The sequence below is a fragment of the Carcharodon carcharias genome, chromosome 21 (assembly GCF_017639515.1).
Source record: "Carcharodon carcharias isolate sCarCar2 chromosome 21, sCarCar2.pri, whole genome shotgun sequence".
Classification (NCBI taxonomy): Eukaryota; Metazoa; Chordata; class Chondrichthyes; order Lamniformes; family Lamnidae; genus Carcharodon; species Carcharodon carcharias.
In genome coordinates, this window is record NC_054487.1 from 84,657,613 (window position 1) to 84,673,561 (window position 15,949).

At 43.6% G+C, this 15,949-nt stretch overlaps 1 protein-coding gene across 1 annotated transcript in view; it reads right to left on the reverse strand.

The window, feature by feature from the left end:
- Positions 1-15,949, reverse strand: part of LOC121293083 (anoctamin-4) — a 170,415-nt gene that overhangs the window by 97,260 nt on the left and 57,206 nt on the right. The window contains exons 5-7 of the mRNA XM_041215679.1: positions 6,806-6,934; positions 4,675-4,688; positions 4,028-4,186 (exon numbers count right to left, since the gene is read on the reverse strand). Coding sequence (XP_041071613.1) covers positions 4,028-4,186; positions 4,675-4,688; positions 6,806-6,934 — 302 coding nt within the window. The remainder of the gene's footprint in view (positions 1-4,027; positions 4,187-4,674; positions 4,689-6,805; positions 6,935-15,949) is intronic.

The window sequence follows — 15,949 nt, forward strand, 5'->3', positions numbered from 1 at the left end:
CAGGTCAAGAAGGCAACTCACCACCACCTTCTCAAGGGGCAGTTAGGATACTCAAATCCCAAGAACGAATAAAAAAAAAAATAAATATGCAATATTAACTCAGCCACTCAAACGCCTTCCTGATTCTATTTCCTTAAAAGAACATAGGAACTATGGAGTAGGCCTTCGGCCCCTTGAGTTTGCTCCTCCATTCAGCAAGGTTGTGGCTGATCTGCTATGTCAACTTCATTTTCCTGCCCATTTCCTGTGGCCCTAGATTCCCCGAGAAATCAAAAATCTGTACCTCTGCCTTGATTATCCTTGACACCTGAGCATCCACAACAGCTCTCTGGGGTAGAGAATTCCAAAGGTTCAAAACCCTTTGAGTGAAATAATTTTGCCTCATCTCAGTCCTAAATGATGGATCCCTTGTCCTGAAGTTGCACCCATTTCCAGATGTCCCCCCAGCCAGGGGTATCAGAATCTACCCTCAAGACCTTTTAATAAAAATTATAAAAGGGGAAGCAATGTCACACATTTTACACTGGTGCCCCAAATCAATATTAATCCCTTGTGCACAGTGAGATATAATCAGGGTCAAATGAGGAAAGGAGTCACCAATTCAAAATCGTTAGAAAGTGACAGCAGCCGTTAATTTTCCAGTATCCGTCTTTCTTTGGGTATCAGCTGATTTCCCAGATATCGAATAAGGCGACACATTCTTATACTTGCAAGATGATTGATGCATTGTTCCAGGAGAATGGCAGGCTCAATCCTTTTCTCGACAGTGTTCATTAGAGGTGACTACACAGGCCTGGAGATACTGGCGCCTGCAGTCAAAGCAATTGTACACAACCTGTAGATGCTTGGCATGAATGCAGTCAGTAGTGCCCAGGAAAGTGATCCACCACATCAGCATGCAACACCCAGAATCCAGATGCGAGATGCCCATCATCTTTTAAATCCAGGAGTCTGGCTGGTGTGTTGCAAGCTGAGTCATGGGGAGCAGGGGTCATGGCTTGAATATGAAACTAATCCTTATCCCTCAATTGTAATACTGAAGGGTGCAGGTACAACTAGGGATGTGCTCAATTAGCCAAAGTGACTATTCGTCAGCTGGTTTCAAAGCTCAAGTAATCCTTATAACTGCTGGCAGTGTGTGAAAACTCCTTACAGCTTGCTGCACATTTCATAGCCTTGTCATTCTGAGAGGTCACTAGTGAGGAACAGTCTGCACCATATCCATGAATGCAAACACAACACCAATGGCTAAATAATTCCCTGGCAATTCAACCACGCACCGATTGGGAAATAATGGGAGCGGGCTGTCCATCCAGTTTCATCAAAACACATCAAAAACCTTAAAACCATTCTAATAATCCTTCAGTCTTCAGCAAGCAATCTACATCAGTGAGCCAGGTCAGGCCTGATTGAAATTACAAACCACTACAGACCCGTTACCACAACTGTACAAGAGGGGGCACTGGGATGAGGGGGCAAATTTTGTTTGTTGGCAAGTCACATTCCTTTCGAAATTTTGTGCATGGCCAGTTTTGTTTTCAGTGCACAGTTCCTTCAAATGTTGTTTGCACATTATTCATCATGAAACACAGTCTACACAATAGCTTCCAGGCTACTGCATGGCAGTCACCCATGCAGCTTAGCAGAAACATAGCTGGCGAGACTTACTTATTACCCCATTTCCATCATGCCCGAGGTGGTGGGCCACCTCCTTGGCATCACTGCATGTTTGATACAACCGAGTGGCTTGCTTCAGGCCTCTTAAGGGTTAACCAGGCTAGTGCAAGGGAACTGAAGTCACATGTTGGCCCACCCAGGTAGGTTAAGGGCGGTGGGATTCCTTCCCTAAAGGAAGAAGGGCTCAAAGGGAGTGCCAAGCAAACCAGGGAATCAAAATATTGGGAAAAGCAGAAAGCCGAGAACTCACGAGTGCAGCCACCCAAATGATACAGGGAAGGTGGTCGGCGGTTGGAGTGATGTGTCTCCCTGTCACCATGACTGGGTTTGATTATCTTCAGGGGTCTGAGAGGAACTTTCCCAGGGGTTTTTGAGTTGGTCCATGTTATTTTTTGCTTCTCCCAGGAGATTGCCCAGCTGATGGACAGAGGGTGGTTAGATGGGGTCACGGTTGGTAACAGTTACACCAGGATCAGTGGGCCAGCAGACCTATTCATGTCTATAAGACTATAAGACATAGGAGCAGGAATTAGGCCATTCGGCCCATCAAGTCTGCTCCACCATTCAATCATGGCTGGTAAGTTTCTCAACCCCATTCTCCCACCTTCTACCCATAACCTTTGATCCCCTTACCAATCAAGAACCTATCTATCTCGGTCTTAAATACACTCAATGATCTGGCCTCCACAGCCTTCTGTGGCAATGAATTCCATAGATTCACCAGTCTCTGGCTAAAGAAGTTTCTCCTCATCTCTGTTCCAAAAGGTCTTCCCTTTACTCTGAGGCTGTGCCCTCGGGTCCTAGTCTCTCCTACTAATGGAAACATCTTCCCCACTTCCACTCTATCCAGGCCTTTCAGTATTCTGTAAGTTTCAATCAGATCCCCCCTCATCCTTCTAAACTCCATCGAGTATAGACCCAGATGTCCCTTGTATTCATGTGTTTGAATTTAAAAACAGACAAAAAGGAGAGACCAACTGCTACAGATCTCATCTAAAATTATGGACTCAATTTTTTTTTTCCATTCTAAGAAAAATTTGACAAAATGTACCTTTTTTGTTAATTAAAATTCGAATGAAACCATTTTTCATGCAAATAGATTGAAGGAGGTTCCATAAGCCACACAATCTATCCTGTGGAGTCTGACATATTCATTTAACTACCAGTGGAAAAATTCTGCCAAAATATTTCTTGAAGAGTTAAACGACGACGAATTAACTCCCCCAACATTGGTCTGTCCATGCATCCCCATTATTCAGCCTCCAGCCAGCGTAGAGAGAACAGACTGAAGTACAGAAATTATTTCAAAAGGGGGCATAAACTTAAAATTTGAGCTGGGTCATTCATTGTTTCGCTGGCAATGGGGTCTGGAAGCACTGCTTCACACAAAATAGTAGTGGAAATCCAGAATTCTCTCCCTCAAATACATTGTTGTAAAGTGGGGTGTCAGTTGAAAGGATAGAGTTGAGATTCAGTCATCAACTAATTAAAATGGGGAGGCTGAGACATGGTAGTGTCACGAAGCTAGTAACCCAGAGGCCCAGGTTACTGTTCGGGGTTGAAATGGGTTCAATCCCACCACAGCAGCTGGTGGAATTCAAATTCAATTAATAAATCTGGAATATAAAATCTAGTCTCAGTAATGGTGACCATGACAACTGTCATCGATTGTCATGTGTTCCAATCCCACCAGGGAAGCTGGGGAATTTAAAAATGCAATTAAATAAAATCAGTATTGGTAACCATTATTGATTTGTGGTAAAAACCCATCTGGATCACTAATGTCCGTGAGGGAAGGAAATCTGCTGTCCTTACCTGGTCTGGCCTACATGCGACTCCAGACCCACAGCAATGTGGTTACTTACTGCCCTCTGAAAATGGCCGTGTAATCCACTCAGTTCAAAGGGCAATTGGGGATAGGCTGCAAATGCTGGCCTTACACTCGTATCCCATGAAGGAATAAGAATGGCAGAATGGGGTCGAGGGGTTAAATGGTCTCTCCTGTTCCTATCACAAGCAGTACAGCAGCTTCAATTTGTACACATCCTTCTAACCTATCAAATTCACAAATACATATTTAACAAATGGTAGACACGAGTAAACGTTAGCCACTGGTGGATTTTATAATCGGAATTGAGAACAATCCCAGATTACATCTCCTTAATGCAACTGTGCCATTGCTCAACCTGCAGCACTCGAAAGTTATGTCCTAAAGATTAGGGTCAAGGGAGGTTACCTGGGATCCTCCTGGGGTCCTGCAAGGCTGCTAACTGCTAAAGAAAGCTGATTGTAAGACTATAACCAAACAGTTGCTTTATTAAGAAAAAATGAGATAATAAATCAGACTTACCTCTTTTTCAATGTTCAGTCCTTCAGCTCTCAAGTTTCTCTCAAACATCTCCCGTTTCTCCGTTTGTATGTTAGATTTTCTGTACACAAGGATGTAATCAATTCGGCACTTCCCATCCCTGAAGAACAGGCCGTTTCCTTTATTTCTATCCGCAGCTTCCTACAGAGGAACAACACGAAATATCCACACAGTGTCTTACAAGGTCGGAGGTCATTCAACCCAGTGCCCATGCCAGCTTCTGAAAAGATCTAACCAACTAGTCTCTAGTCCCTCACTCTTTCTGCATAGACCTGTAAATGTCTCCCTTTCAAGTATTTATCCAAACCAAAGTTAATATTGAATCAGTTTTCCACCTTCCTTTCAGGCAGCACATTCCAGATTACAACAACTTGCCATGTAAAAAAAATGTTTTAAATCCCACCTCCCTTCTGATCCTTTTGCAAATTACCTCAAATCTGGTCTTCTGGTTACCAGCCCTCCCGCCAGTGCACCTGGGTCAAAACCCTTCACCATTTTTGAACACCTCCAACAAAACCCCCTTAACCTCCAGTGCTCTAAGGAGAACAATCCCAACTTCTCCAGTCTCTCTACACAGCTGAAGTCCTTCATGCCCCAGGACAATTCTAATAAATCTCCTCTGCACCTACAAGTTCTTCCCACTCTTCCTAGGAATAATTTACAGCTTTTTCCAACTTTCCTGTTCAATGATTTTATCACTCGTCTGTTAAAATCCTGGAAATCCTAAACACCTCCACTAAATCATGAAGGGCTCTGATAGAGTAAATAAGGAGAATGTGTTGGCGAGGCAGATTTGCGTAATTTAGTAAAAGAATCAGGAAAGAGAAAATGATATTCCACCCCGCCCACATATAGTAAGACTGCAGAGATGGCTGCAGCAAGTACTTGAGGATTGCTACAGCATTGGAAGTTGCAGAGTCATCTGCAGCTAATGACAGACTGAACTGGGCTTCTGAAACAACATGCACTGATATTGTGTGTCATCGCTCAGACAGGAGACGAAATTGTTCAGATTCAGCGTTAAAAAGCTAGAGTGTATGTCACATTTTCTTATGCTCATGAAGACGAGGGATGGTAGACTGGGGAGAGTGTGAGGGGTGGGGGAAGTGAACATTTTGTATCTCAGGCTTGTCAGCATTAGCACCAAATTCTATTCCCTGCCCCAGCAACATGCCTCAAGCCTGACTCTCTGGGGCACCCTTACTGCACCACCATGGCAATATTTCACATAATGTCCCATCAGCTATTCTTAAGCCTGACCGAATGGGGTGGGTGTGGTCAACCAAATGGAGAGCTCTTGTGCTGTAGAGCCGCCAGCCTACCGGGAACAGGACTGGACTGGCCATACCCATTGCACAAAGAACTCTCGGTCAACGGGCCAAGTTTACCTACATCCTAAAGTTAGAGTCCAGCCTGGCTCCAGATCCAGGAAGCCAGTGTCTAACCCACGGCGCAATCCAGGTCCCCAGCTCATATTTAAAAAATGGTGGCTACTCAAATTTTTAATTCAAACGGCAGCACTGCTGAACTAAATGCCCAAAACGATGTAATCAGCAATCGATTTCAGTTAAGCTTTTCAGGCTTGTAATGGGTTTCATGGCAGGAATTCCAGATACAAATCCATATTTACAATTGGAAGGCAGTGAACAGAAAAAAAAACAAAATCACCATTTTTGAATGCAGTTACTGATTCATAATTGAGACTTGATGAATTTAAGCGGAGAATTTGAAAGCCAGCTCAATCTCAGTTCCATCAGGATTTTATGAATGCACTGGGTTTCACAAGATGCAATGTGTTTCTAAAAAGTTATCCAACTTAGACAAGAACCACCAATGCCTCTTTTAAACTTGTTGTACTTATGTCCCAGTGTTTAAGCTCCTTTCGCTAATTCTAGTTAATTCCTGTTTGACATACGCTTGTTTTCTTGTTAAATGGCCACTCCAGAGATGTAGTAATCATTGGCCAGGCCAGCATACATTACCCATCCCCTACTTGCTTCTTGAGTAGGTGCAGTCTGTGTGGTGAAGGTGTTCCCACAGTGCCATCCCAGAGAAAGTTCCAGGATTTGGATCCAGCAATGATAAAGGCTTAGAGTGTATAATTAATTTCTTTTCAAGTGAATTTGGCAAGCCCAGCTTTACCTAAATCTAGGCATAGTACAAAAAAAGGTGCTCAACAGTTGGAATTTCTGTAATCCCAAAACATATCCCAATTATTTGTGTATAGAAAAAAGGGATGGGTAGAATAATTAATCCTGCCAAACTATTGGAAATTTGAGTGCTCACTCGTGCGCGGCCTTAGTGCCAAGGTCATTGTTAAGGCATCAAGTGTCACTCTGCTACAGCAAGTATATCAAAACAGTGATAAAGGGACAGCACTACTTCATTTCAAACTAAAGCCTTCCAATACAATCACAGTATTTGCCATTTTCAAACATTTTTTCCAATGCCCTCTCAACGTCGTTATAGACTTCGCTACAATTTGTGCTAGAACACAGCCCTCGGTCGGGGTGGGGCGATGGGGGGGGGGGGGGTAAAATATTGCCTTTATTCTTTGCTTCATTTTCATCAGTGACGCCTTTTTAATTTGTGGACTTTAGTTACTGATTCATTGAGCAATAGAAAACTCAAAACATGACAATTTTAACAACTCACTTTTATCAGCAATTCATGCTTGTAGCATTCTAATAAACTGAAAACCTACATTTCAAAATTGTGCACCAATATCAAAAAAGGTGATAAAAATTCCTACCTCAACACCCGTTTCCAGTCGACTTGCTTCATCTGATGTGCTGGTCAAATTGCCAGGATGAAGCAGGGAATCGTCATCTTTCGAAGGACTGTTCCTCCCCTCCGATTCACCCAGGTAAATATTTACATCCCGAGTCACTGAAACAGACATTGAGAAAGAATGAGAGAGAGAGAGAGAGGTTGCTAGAAAAACAGGCATCAAATTGGGTTCAGCAAATATTATCACCCCCTTGAGTGATGTGGTGATCTACTTCCTGCACCCTTCTCAGAGAAGTAACTTGCAATAGAAGTGTCTTTCACAACTTCAGAATGTTCCATTGTATTCTACAGTCAGTGAAGCATTTTATAAAGGTGCAGTCAATGTTGTAATGTAGGAAAAACAGAAGCCAATTTACGCACAGCAAGCTCTCACAAATGGTAAATGTGATAATGAGAAGCTAATTTATTTCTTTAATTATGTTGAGTCAATGGTAAAATATTGGTCAGTGAACAAGAAAGAATTATTTTCTTCAAAAGAGGCATGGAATCTATCTGGTTCACCCAGGGGCCTCAGTTTTAAAAGATAGCACCTCCAACAGTGCAGCACTCCCTTAGTATTGCACTGGGTGTGTCAGACTAGATTTAGTGCTCAAGTCTCTGTTTAACCTCTCTGAAATTGGACCGAGTCAACACGAGGTGAAGCGTTGCTTGCCTCGATTTACTTCCAATTTTCTTTCCCCCAACAATAACAGTAGGTAAAATGCGATGAAAGTCACTTGGTACAAAATGGTTTTAATTTTTCTTCACGTGAAATACTACACTAGCTCATTTGCGAGAATTGATCCCTAACTCAAAGGTCTGCCCTGTCAACTTGTGTAGGTTAGTTCTTTGCTTGGCCCTTCTGCTGCCTGGATGGATGTTGTGGTGTGTATTGATTTTTAAAAGCTTCTCTTCAAAGACAAGTAGAGAACAAAGAAATCGGTCAACACCAAAAAGGTGATCAATGTCTCTCGAATGATCGGACATCACTAAACACTGGGCTATTGTTTGTGACCTCTTCAAATTGAAACAAACAAGCAAACTTGACTTCCATCGGCTTGACAGCTGAGGTTTTAATCACTCAAATATCCACCATGTCTTCAGCTGGCTAGGCCCCAAGTTCTGGGATTCCCTCCTTAAATCAATTTTTAAAACCTATGACCCAAGCTTTTGGCCACCAGTCCAATATCTCCTTGTGACAGTGTCAAATTTTCTGCTTTATGATCCTGTGATTCACCTTGGGATGTTTTACTATTAAACAAAAGGTGCTTTTACTATTAAAAAACAGGATAAAAGAGCGCGGGGAGAGCGGCCAGAGACACGGGATAAAAGAGCGGGAGGGCAGAGTTCCCGGGAGCCGATTATAAAAACCTGACCTCGGGGATTCGTGGACCTCGGGTCTTAAAAAGTGGTGTCACGGTAAATCTGTGACCTGATTGGCTGGTAGGGATTCTACACTGAATTTGAAACTAAAACATTGTTAAACTAATTAAACCAAATAAATTAATCACTTAATAAGTAGAGGGTATCTAGACCAGAAGCAGGGGATTACTATTCTTAGAATTTAGCATTTATAGTAGAAATCTAGCCCGAGGGAATGTATAGTTAATAAGGAGTCAATAAGCAGTTATTAGATTTAAATTAATTTATTAAATAGTTCTAGAAATGGCAGTTGCTGGGGTGAAGTGCTTCACCTGTGGGATGTGGGAAATCTGTGATGCTTCAAGTGTCCCGGACAACTACATCTGCAGGAAGTGTACCCAATTGCAGCTCCTCACAGACCCACATGGATCGGTTGGAGCAGCAGTTGGATGCACTTAGGAGCATTCAGGTGATGGAAAGCATCATTGACAGGAGTTTTGGAGACGTGGTCACACCCAAGGTACAGACAGGTAGATGGGTGACCGCTAGAAGGGGCAGGCAGTCAGTGCAGAAATCCCCTGTGGCTGTCCCACTCTCTAACAGGTATACCGTTCTGGATACTGTTGGGAGGGATGGTCTATCAGGGCCAAACAACAGCAGTAGCCAGAGCAGTGTTACCACGACTGTCTCTGTTGTTCAGCAGGAGGGGGTCAAAGCACAGAAGAGCAATTGTCATAGGGGACTCTATAGTCAGGGGCTCAGATAGGCACTTCTGTGGTCGTGAAAGAGACACCTGGATGGTATGTTGCCTCCCTGGTGCCAGGATCCAGGATGTCTCTGATCGGGTACGCGACAATCTGAAGGGGGAGGGAGAACAGCCAGTGGTCGTGGTACACATTGGTACTAATGACATAGGCAGGAAGAGTGACGAGGTCCTGCAGTGGGAGTTCAGGGAGTTAGGCAGAAAGTTAAAAAACAGGACGTCTAGAGTTGTAATTTCAGGATTACTCCGTGCCACATGCCAGTGAGGCTAGAAATAGGAAGATAGTGCAGCTGAACGGATGGTGCAGGAGGGAGGGTTTCCGATATCTGGATCAATGGGATCTCTTCCGGGGCAGGTGGGACCTGTACAAGAAGGATGGGTTGCATCTAAACTGGAGGGGTACCAATATCTTGGCTGCGAGGTTTGTTAGTGTCACTCAGGAGGGTTTAAGCTAGTATGGCAGGGGGTTAGGGAACCAGAGCAATAGGTCAGCAGGTGAAATAAATGTCTGGGAACCAGTGAATATGGCCAGTAGGACTAAGAGGAAGAGCAGGCAGGGAGAAATTACTGAACACAGTTGGGCTGGGGGTCTGAAATGCATTTGTTTCAATGCGAGAAATATAACAGGCAAGGCAGATGAGCTTAGTACTTGGGACTATGATGTTATTGCTATTACAGAGACTGGGTTGAAGGATGGACAGGATTGGCAGATAAACGTTTCAGGATTTAGATGTTTCAGGCAGGATAGAGAGGGCTGTAGAAGAGGTAGGGGAGTTGCATTGCTGGTTAAGGGGAATATCTCGGCGGTACGACAGGAGGACACCTCGGTGGGCTCATGCAGTGAGGCAATATGGGTAGAGCTCCGGAATAGGAAGGGTGCAGTCACAATGTTGGGGGTTTACTATGGGCCTCCCAATTGCCGGTGGGAGATTGAGGAACAGTTATGTAGGCAGATTTTGGAAAGATATAAAAGCAATTGTTGTGGTGAGTGATTTTAACTTTCCCTATACTGACCGGGAATCACTTAGTGCTAGGGGTTTGGATGGTGCAGAATTTGTAAGGTCATGTCATACCCAAAATTGTCCAAACCATTTTTCCCCCAAACCTGATAAATTTACTTTAAAATGACAAAGAGTTTACAATTGTACACACTCATGAAGAAATTTTTCAATAATGATGAGTAAAATTAAAAACAGAACGGGTGGCAAAGGTTGAATACAAGATCCTGTGATGCTGGGATTCTTACTGTCGTGGGGGAGCAGTGTTGTAGGAAATTATTAATCTTGCTAGTTGACAAGGGAAGAATAATGCTGAATAGCTCAAATACATGGGAGGAAGGCAGAGAGCTAACAGCTACAGTTAGGTAGGAGATCATCAACATTGGGAAATTGGCAAATATGAACTACACAATCTGCATTATCGTGAATGGTGGCTGTCAGCATTCAACAACCAAGCAAAAGTTAAGTGCAAGAGGTTCCCGTGCCAAATGCCTTGGAAGAATATCAAAAATGACAATTCCATTAGAAGTTAGGACAAGATTAAAAAAAAAAACCCAAGATAAAACTTTCCCCAAACGTCACAATCATGGGTTATGGTCTGGTAGTGGTCATGGTACTGAACTAGTCATCTAAAAAAGGACAAGTTCAAACACCAAACGGGATTTTGGAAGCTGTTCAGACGTTGGTTTCAGCAAAGCTACCATGAAATTGGAAAATCCTAAAGATTTACCAACAATGTCCTTTAGGGAATGAAACCTGCTGTCCTTACCAGGTCTCTGCTTATTATGCAACTGTCCACAGCAATGTGGTTGACTGCCTTTGTAAGAGGCAAGCCGATTAGTTGTATCAAACCTTAGGGCAACTAGCATTGGGCACACTCTAGAATAAAAACAGGCAATATGATCATTCCTTACAAGTAAATGCCCCACCTCGGTGTCTGGAGTAACTGCAGATCAAAGCAGCAATTAAACATTCTATGACATGTACGAAACTCATTACACAAAGTTCCTCCAAGACGTAAAACCAATCTGGAACTAGATGTTTATCCATATGGATTGAAAGGATAGCCATGTAATTTTGAATTCACAAGTGAGACACACTCAGGTTGTTCAGACCCTTACAGCTCAGAGTTCAAATTGTCCTTCCAAGTGTTGGAGGTAGAAGTGGAGAAGGTAATTTTGGCATCATCCTTTTGTAAAAAGAAACAATCACCATCTGGGCAAAGTCAGTCTGAAGAGACCTTCAAATGTACCATTTCCATAGTGATGGAGACATAGAAACATAGAAAATAGGAGTAGGCCATTCGGCCCTTTGAGCCTGCTCCACCATTCAATATGATCATGGCTGCTCCTCCACCTCAACGCCATACTCCTGCTCTCTTCCCATACCCCTAAATGTCTTTAGAGCCTAGAAATCTATTTCCTTCTTAAAATATATTCAGTAACTTGGCCTCCACAGACTTCTGTGGTGGAGAATTTCTCAGGTTCACCACCCTCTGAGTGAAGAAGTTTCTCCTCATCTCAGTCCTAAATGGTCTACCCTGCATCCTGAAACTGTGACCCCTTGTTCTAGACCCCTCCCCCCCAGCCAGAAGCTGCATCCAGTCTACATCTAAAGTGTTTCCTGATTTCTCTCCTAAAAGGCTTAACTCTACTTTTAAGGTTATGTCCCCTTGTTCTAGGCTATTCCCCCAGAATAAATAATTGCTCTGTATTGACTTTATCTAATTGCTTCATTTTGAATATTTTATATGATCACTGCTCAATGTCCACCATGCAAGTTTTTAAGAACACATTTAAAAAGACAACTTAAGTGATCTGCAAAAAAATAGGGCAATTCAGCTAAAATTACTTCAGAGTGAGTCAGAATTCAACAAAACACCCACAAATTTGACTCTCATCTCCAGATAATTGATACTTATTCTGCTCATTATTACCATCCATCCCATATGTAATAATAGATTTAAAAGCACTACTAGGTAGTAAGGGTTAGTTATAATGTAGAAATTTGAACAAAATGATTAACCTGCATTACTAACCTTTCTCTGGTACCTCTGTGTCAAAAATGTTTCTATTGAAGATAGTCGTTTGGCAGCACAGAACTCATGTATTGTGTTGGAAAAAAACACATGCTGCCAAAGCTTTTCACCTTGCACTTATCAGGACAGCTTTTCAGAAGGAAGGAGCATATCCACACATTATTTCTTTTCCAATTAAGGAGAAGCCTTGGGGACAGTCATTCCATGGCAGTGCCTTGAGCAGAGTCGACCTGCTTGGTTTGAATTTGAAACAAAAGCTAGAGAGTTAAAAGCTCTCTGCTGCATTCTCCGTGGCAAACACCTCTATCAGCACTCTCTTCTCAGGGAGTATAAATCGTTGTTCCCTTCACTGCTGGTTTATCTTGCATAGCAGTCCTGCTGAGTGCAAGATGAAAAGCTTCGATACCATTTTTTTTTTCAGCAATATTTCAGATACCAGGTCTCTTTTTTCAGCAATATTTCAAGGAGATAATTGTTTCTCCCTGCAATCTTGCAACTCTTGCTCTTCATAAATCAAATAATACAAATTAATGAAGTACATGATGATACAATAGAATTCAAAGCAGAAGGTAGCAACAGCAAGGGTTAAACAAGGGTAACATAGTAGATGTAGACGATGCCTTCAACAAAGATAGGAGACATGTGACCAATGACCAACGCTGTCTCCAAATCCACTTCTGCTTTGGCCACTTTGCTGTGCTGCCCCTTTAAGACTACTGCGTGGCAACTCATGCACATATCTCAGAGGGACAGCAGCTTGTACATGGCTTGTTTATCCCACTGCACAGTGCATTGATTGCTGTTCAAACACACACTGACACAGCTGAGAGGGAATATTACTTGTTATTAAAAAGGTCAGAACCAGTCGAGTTGGGAACAAGCTATTGAATAGATAGCAAGCTTGCCAGAGACCAGAGTAGACGTTAAAAGGTGGTTAGACTGACAAATGGTAGGATATCACTCCACGTGATAGCAAGAAAACAGCTGAAGGCACTGGATACTGCAAGCACTATGGGCCCTGACAATATTCCAGCAATAGTATTGAAGACCTGTGCTCCAGAACTTACCACACCCCTAGCCAAACTGTTCCAGTACATCTGCGAGACTGTTATCTGCCCGGCTATGTGGAAAATTGCCCAGATATGTCCTGTACACAAAAAGCAGGGCAAATCCAACCTGGCTAATTGCCGCCCCATCAGTCTACTCTTACGTCTCCTTATGGACAAAAGAGTTGAACTTCCAAGGTGAAGTGAGAGTGACTGCCCTTGACACAAAGGCAGCATTTGACTGAGTGTGGCATCAAGGAGTCCTAGCAAAACTGGAGTCAATGGGAATCAGGGGGATGGTTGTGGTTGTTGGAGGTCAGTCATCTCAGCTCCAAGACATCACTACAGGAGTTCCTTAGGGTAGTGTCCTCGGCCCAACCTTCCATCACAAGGTCAGAAGTGGGGATGTTTACTGATGATTGTACAATGTTCAGCACCATTCACGACTCCTCAGATACCGAAACAGTCCATGTCCAAATGCAGCAAGACCTGGACAATATCTAGGCTTGGACTGACAAGTAGCAAGTAACATTCACACCACAAGTGCCAAGCAATGGTCATCTCCAGTAAGAGAGAATCTAACCATTGCCCCATGATGTACAATTGCATTGCCATCACTGAAGCCCCCACCATCAACACCCTGGGGGTTACCATTGACCAGAAACTGAACTGGACTAGCTATGTAAATACTGTTGCTACAAGGGCAGGTCAGAGGCTAGGAATAGTGCAACGAGTAACTCACCTCCTGACTCCCCAAAGCCTGCCCACCATCTACAAGGCACAAGTCAGGAGTGTGATGGAATACTCCCCACTTGCCTGGATGAGTGCAGCTCCCACAACACTGAAGAAGCTCAACACCATCCAGGATAAAGCAGTCCGCTTGACTGGCACCACATCCACAAACATTCAGTCTCTCCACCACCGATACACAGTAGCAGCAGTGTGTGTACCATCTACAAGATGCACTGCAGGAATTCACCAAGGCTCCTTAGACAGCACCTTCCAAACCCACAACTACTACCATCTAGAAGGACAAGGGCAGCAGATAGATGGTAACACCAAGATGGTAACACCAACACCTGGGAGTTCCCCTCCAAGTCACTCACCATCCTGAATTGGAAATATATCGCCGTTCCTTCACTGGGTCAAAATCCCTTCCTAACAGCACTGTGGGTGTACCTACACCACGTGGAGTGCAGTGGTTCAGGAAGGCAGCTCACCACCACCTTCAAGAGCAACGAGGGATGGATAATAAATGCTGGCCCAGCCAGCGAAGGCCACATCCCATGAAAAAATAAAAAAGTGACCCAATTCAGTATTGTAAATACTGCGCAATATGATATGACTTACCTTTATACACCACCTGCAGCAAGACATCCAAAGACATTGCACAGAATTTGGTACCAAGCGCCACAAGAGAACTTGGGACAGGTGAGGTAGGTTTTCAGGAAGGTCCTAAAAGGAGAGAGGGGCTTAGGGTGGGAACTCGAGTTTAAGGCCCAGGCAGTGAAGGCATGGTGCCAAGGATAGACTGAAGGAAATAAAGGATTAAATTTAAGATGATTTCCTGGAGGCAAGCTTGCAATAACTTGTTTCATCATCCCGGTTAAGATAAACTTAATTTGTAAGTTATGATGCATTTTCCTCAAGTACTTTGGAATCTCCATTTTCTGCCAAAGATTGGAAGCAATACATTTAATTGTGAAGAAAATGTTTGTGTTAAAGACACTGAGTCACAACTCTCAGTTACTGATGTGCAGCTGATCACTCAGCCATTTCCCATTGCTCTGTGGGCTTGGTTATAGTCCTGAAGATTACACAGGGACAGGAGTGGGCTATCCTTTAAGTTAATAACTAAGCTGGTCTGGTATGCGCCTTTTAAATTCATTGCCTGCAAATTGCACGTGTCCTTTTTTTTTGGGGTTCATTTATGGGATGTGGGTGTTACTGGCTGGGCCAGCATTTATTGCCCATCCTTAATTGCCCTTGAGAAGGTAGTGGTGAGCTGCCTTCTTGAATCGCTGCAGTCCATGTGGTGTAGGTACACCCACAGTGCTGTTAGGGAGGGAGTTCCAGGATTTTGACCCAGCAACAGTGAAGGAACGGTGATATATTTCCGAGTCAGGATGATGAGCAACTTGGAGGGGAAATTTCAGGTGGTGGTGTTCCCATGTATCTGCTGCCCTTGTCCTTCTAGGTGGTGGTAGTTGTGGGTTTGGAAGGTGCTGTGTAAGGAGCCTTGGTGAGTTTCTGCAGCACATCTTGTTGATGGTGCACACCGCTGCCACTGTTAGACCCCTCTCCTATTTTTACTTAGTTCTATTGAAGGGTCATGAGGACTCGAAACGTCAACTTTGTTCTTCTCCGCCGATGCTGCCGGACCTGCTGAGTTTTTCCAGGTAATTCTGTTTTTGTTTTGGATTTCCAGCATCCGCAGTTTTTTGTTTTTATCCTAGATGGTGTTGAGCTTTGTGTGTTGTTGGAGCTGTACTCATCCAGGCAAGGGGAGAGTATTCCATCACACTCCTGACTTGTGCCTTGTAGATGGTGGACAGGCTTTGAGGAGTCAGGAGGTGAGTTACTCGCCACAAGATTCCTAGCCTCTGACATGCTTTTGTAGCCACAGTATTTATATGGCTAGTCCAGTTCAGTTTCTGGTCAATGGTAACCCCCCAGATGTTGATAGTAATGCCATTGCATGTCACGGGGCAATGGTTAGATTCTCTCTTGTTGGAGATGGTCATTGCCTGGCACTTGTGTGGCATAAATGTTACTTGCCACTTGTCAGCCAAAGCCTGGATATTGTCCAAATGCAGCAAAACCTGGGCATGGACTGCTTCAGCATCTGAGGAGTCACAAATGGTTCTGCACATCCAGCAAACATGTACAGTCATCAGCGAACATCCCCACTTCTGACCTATGATGGAA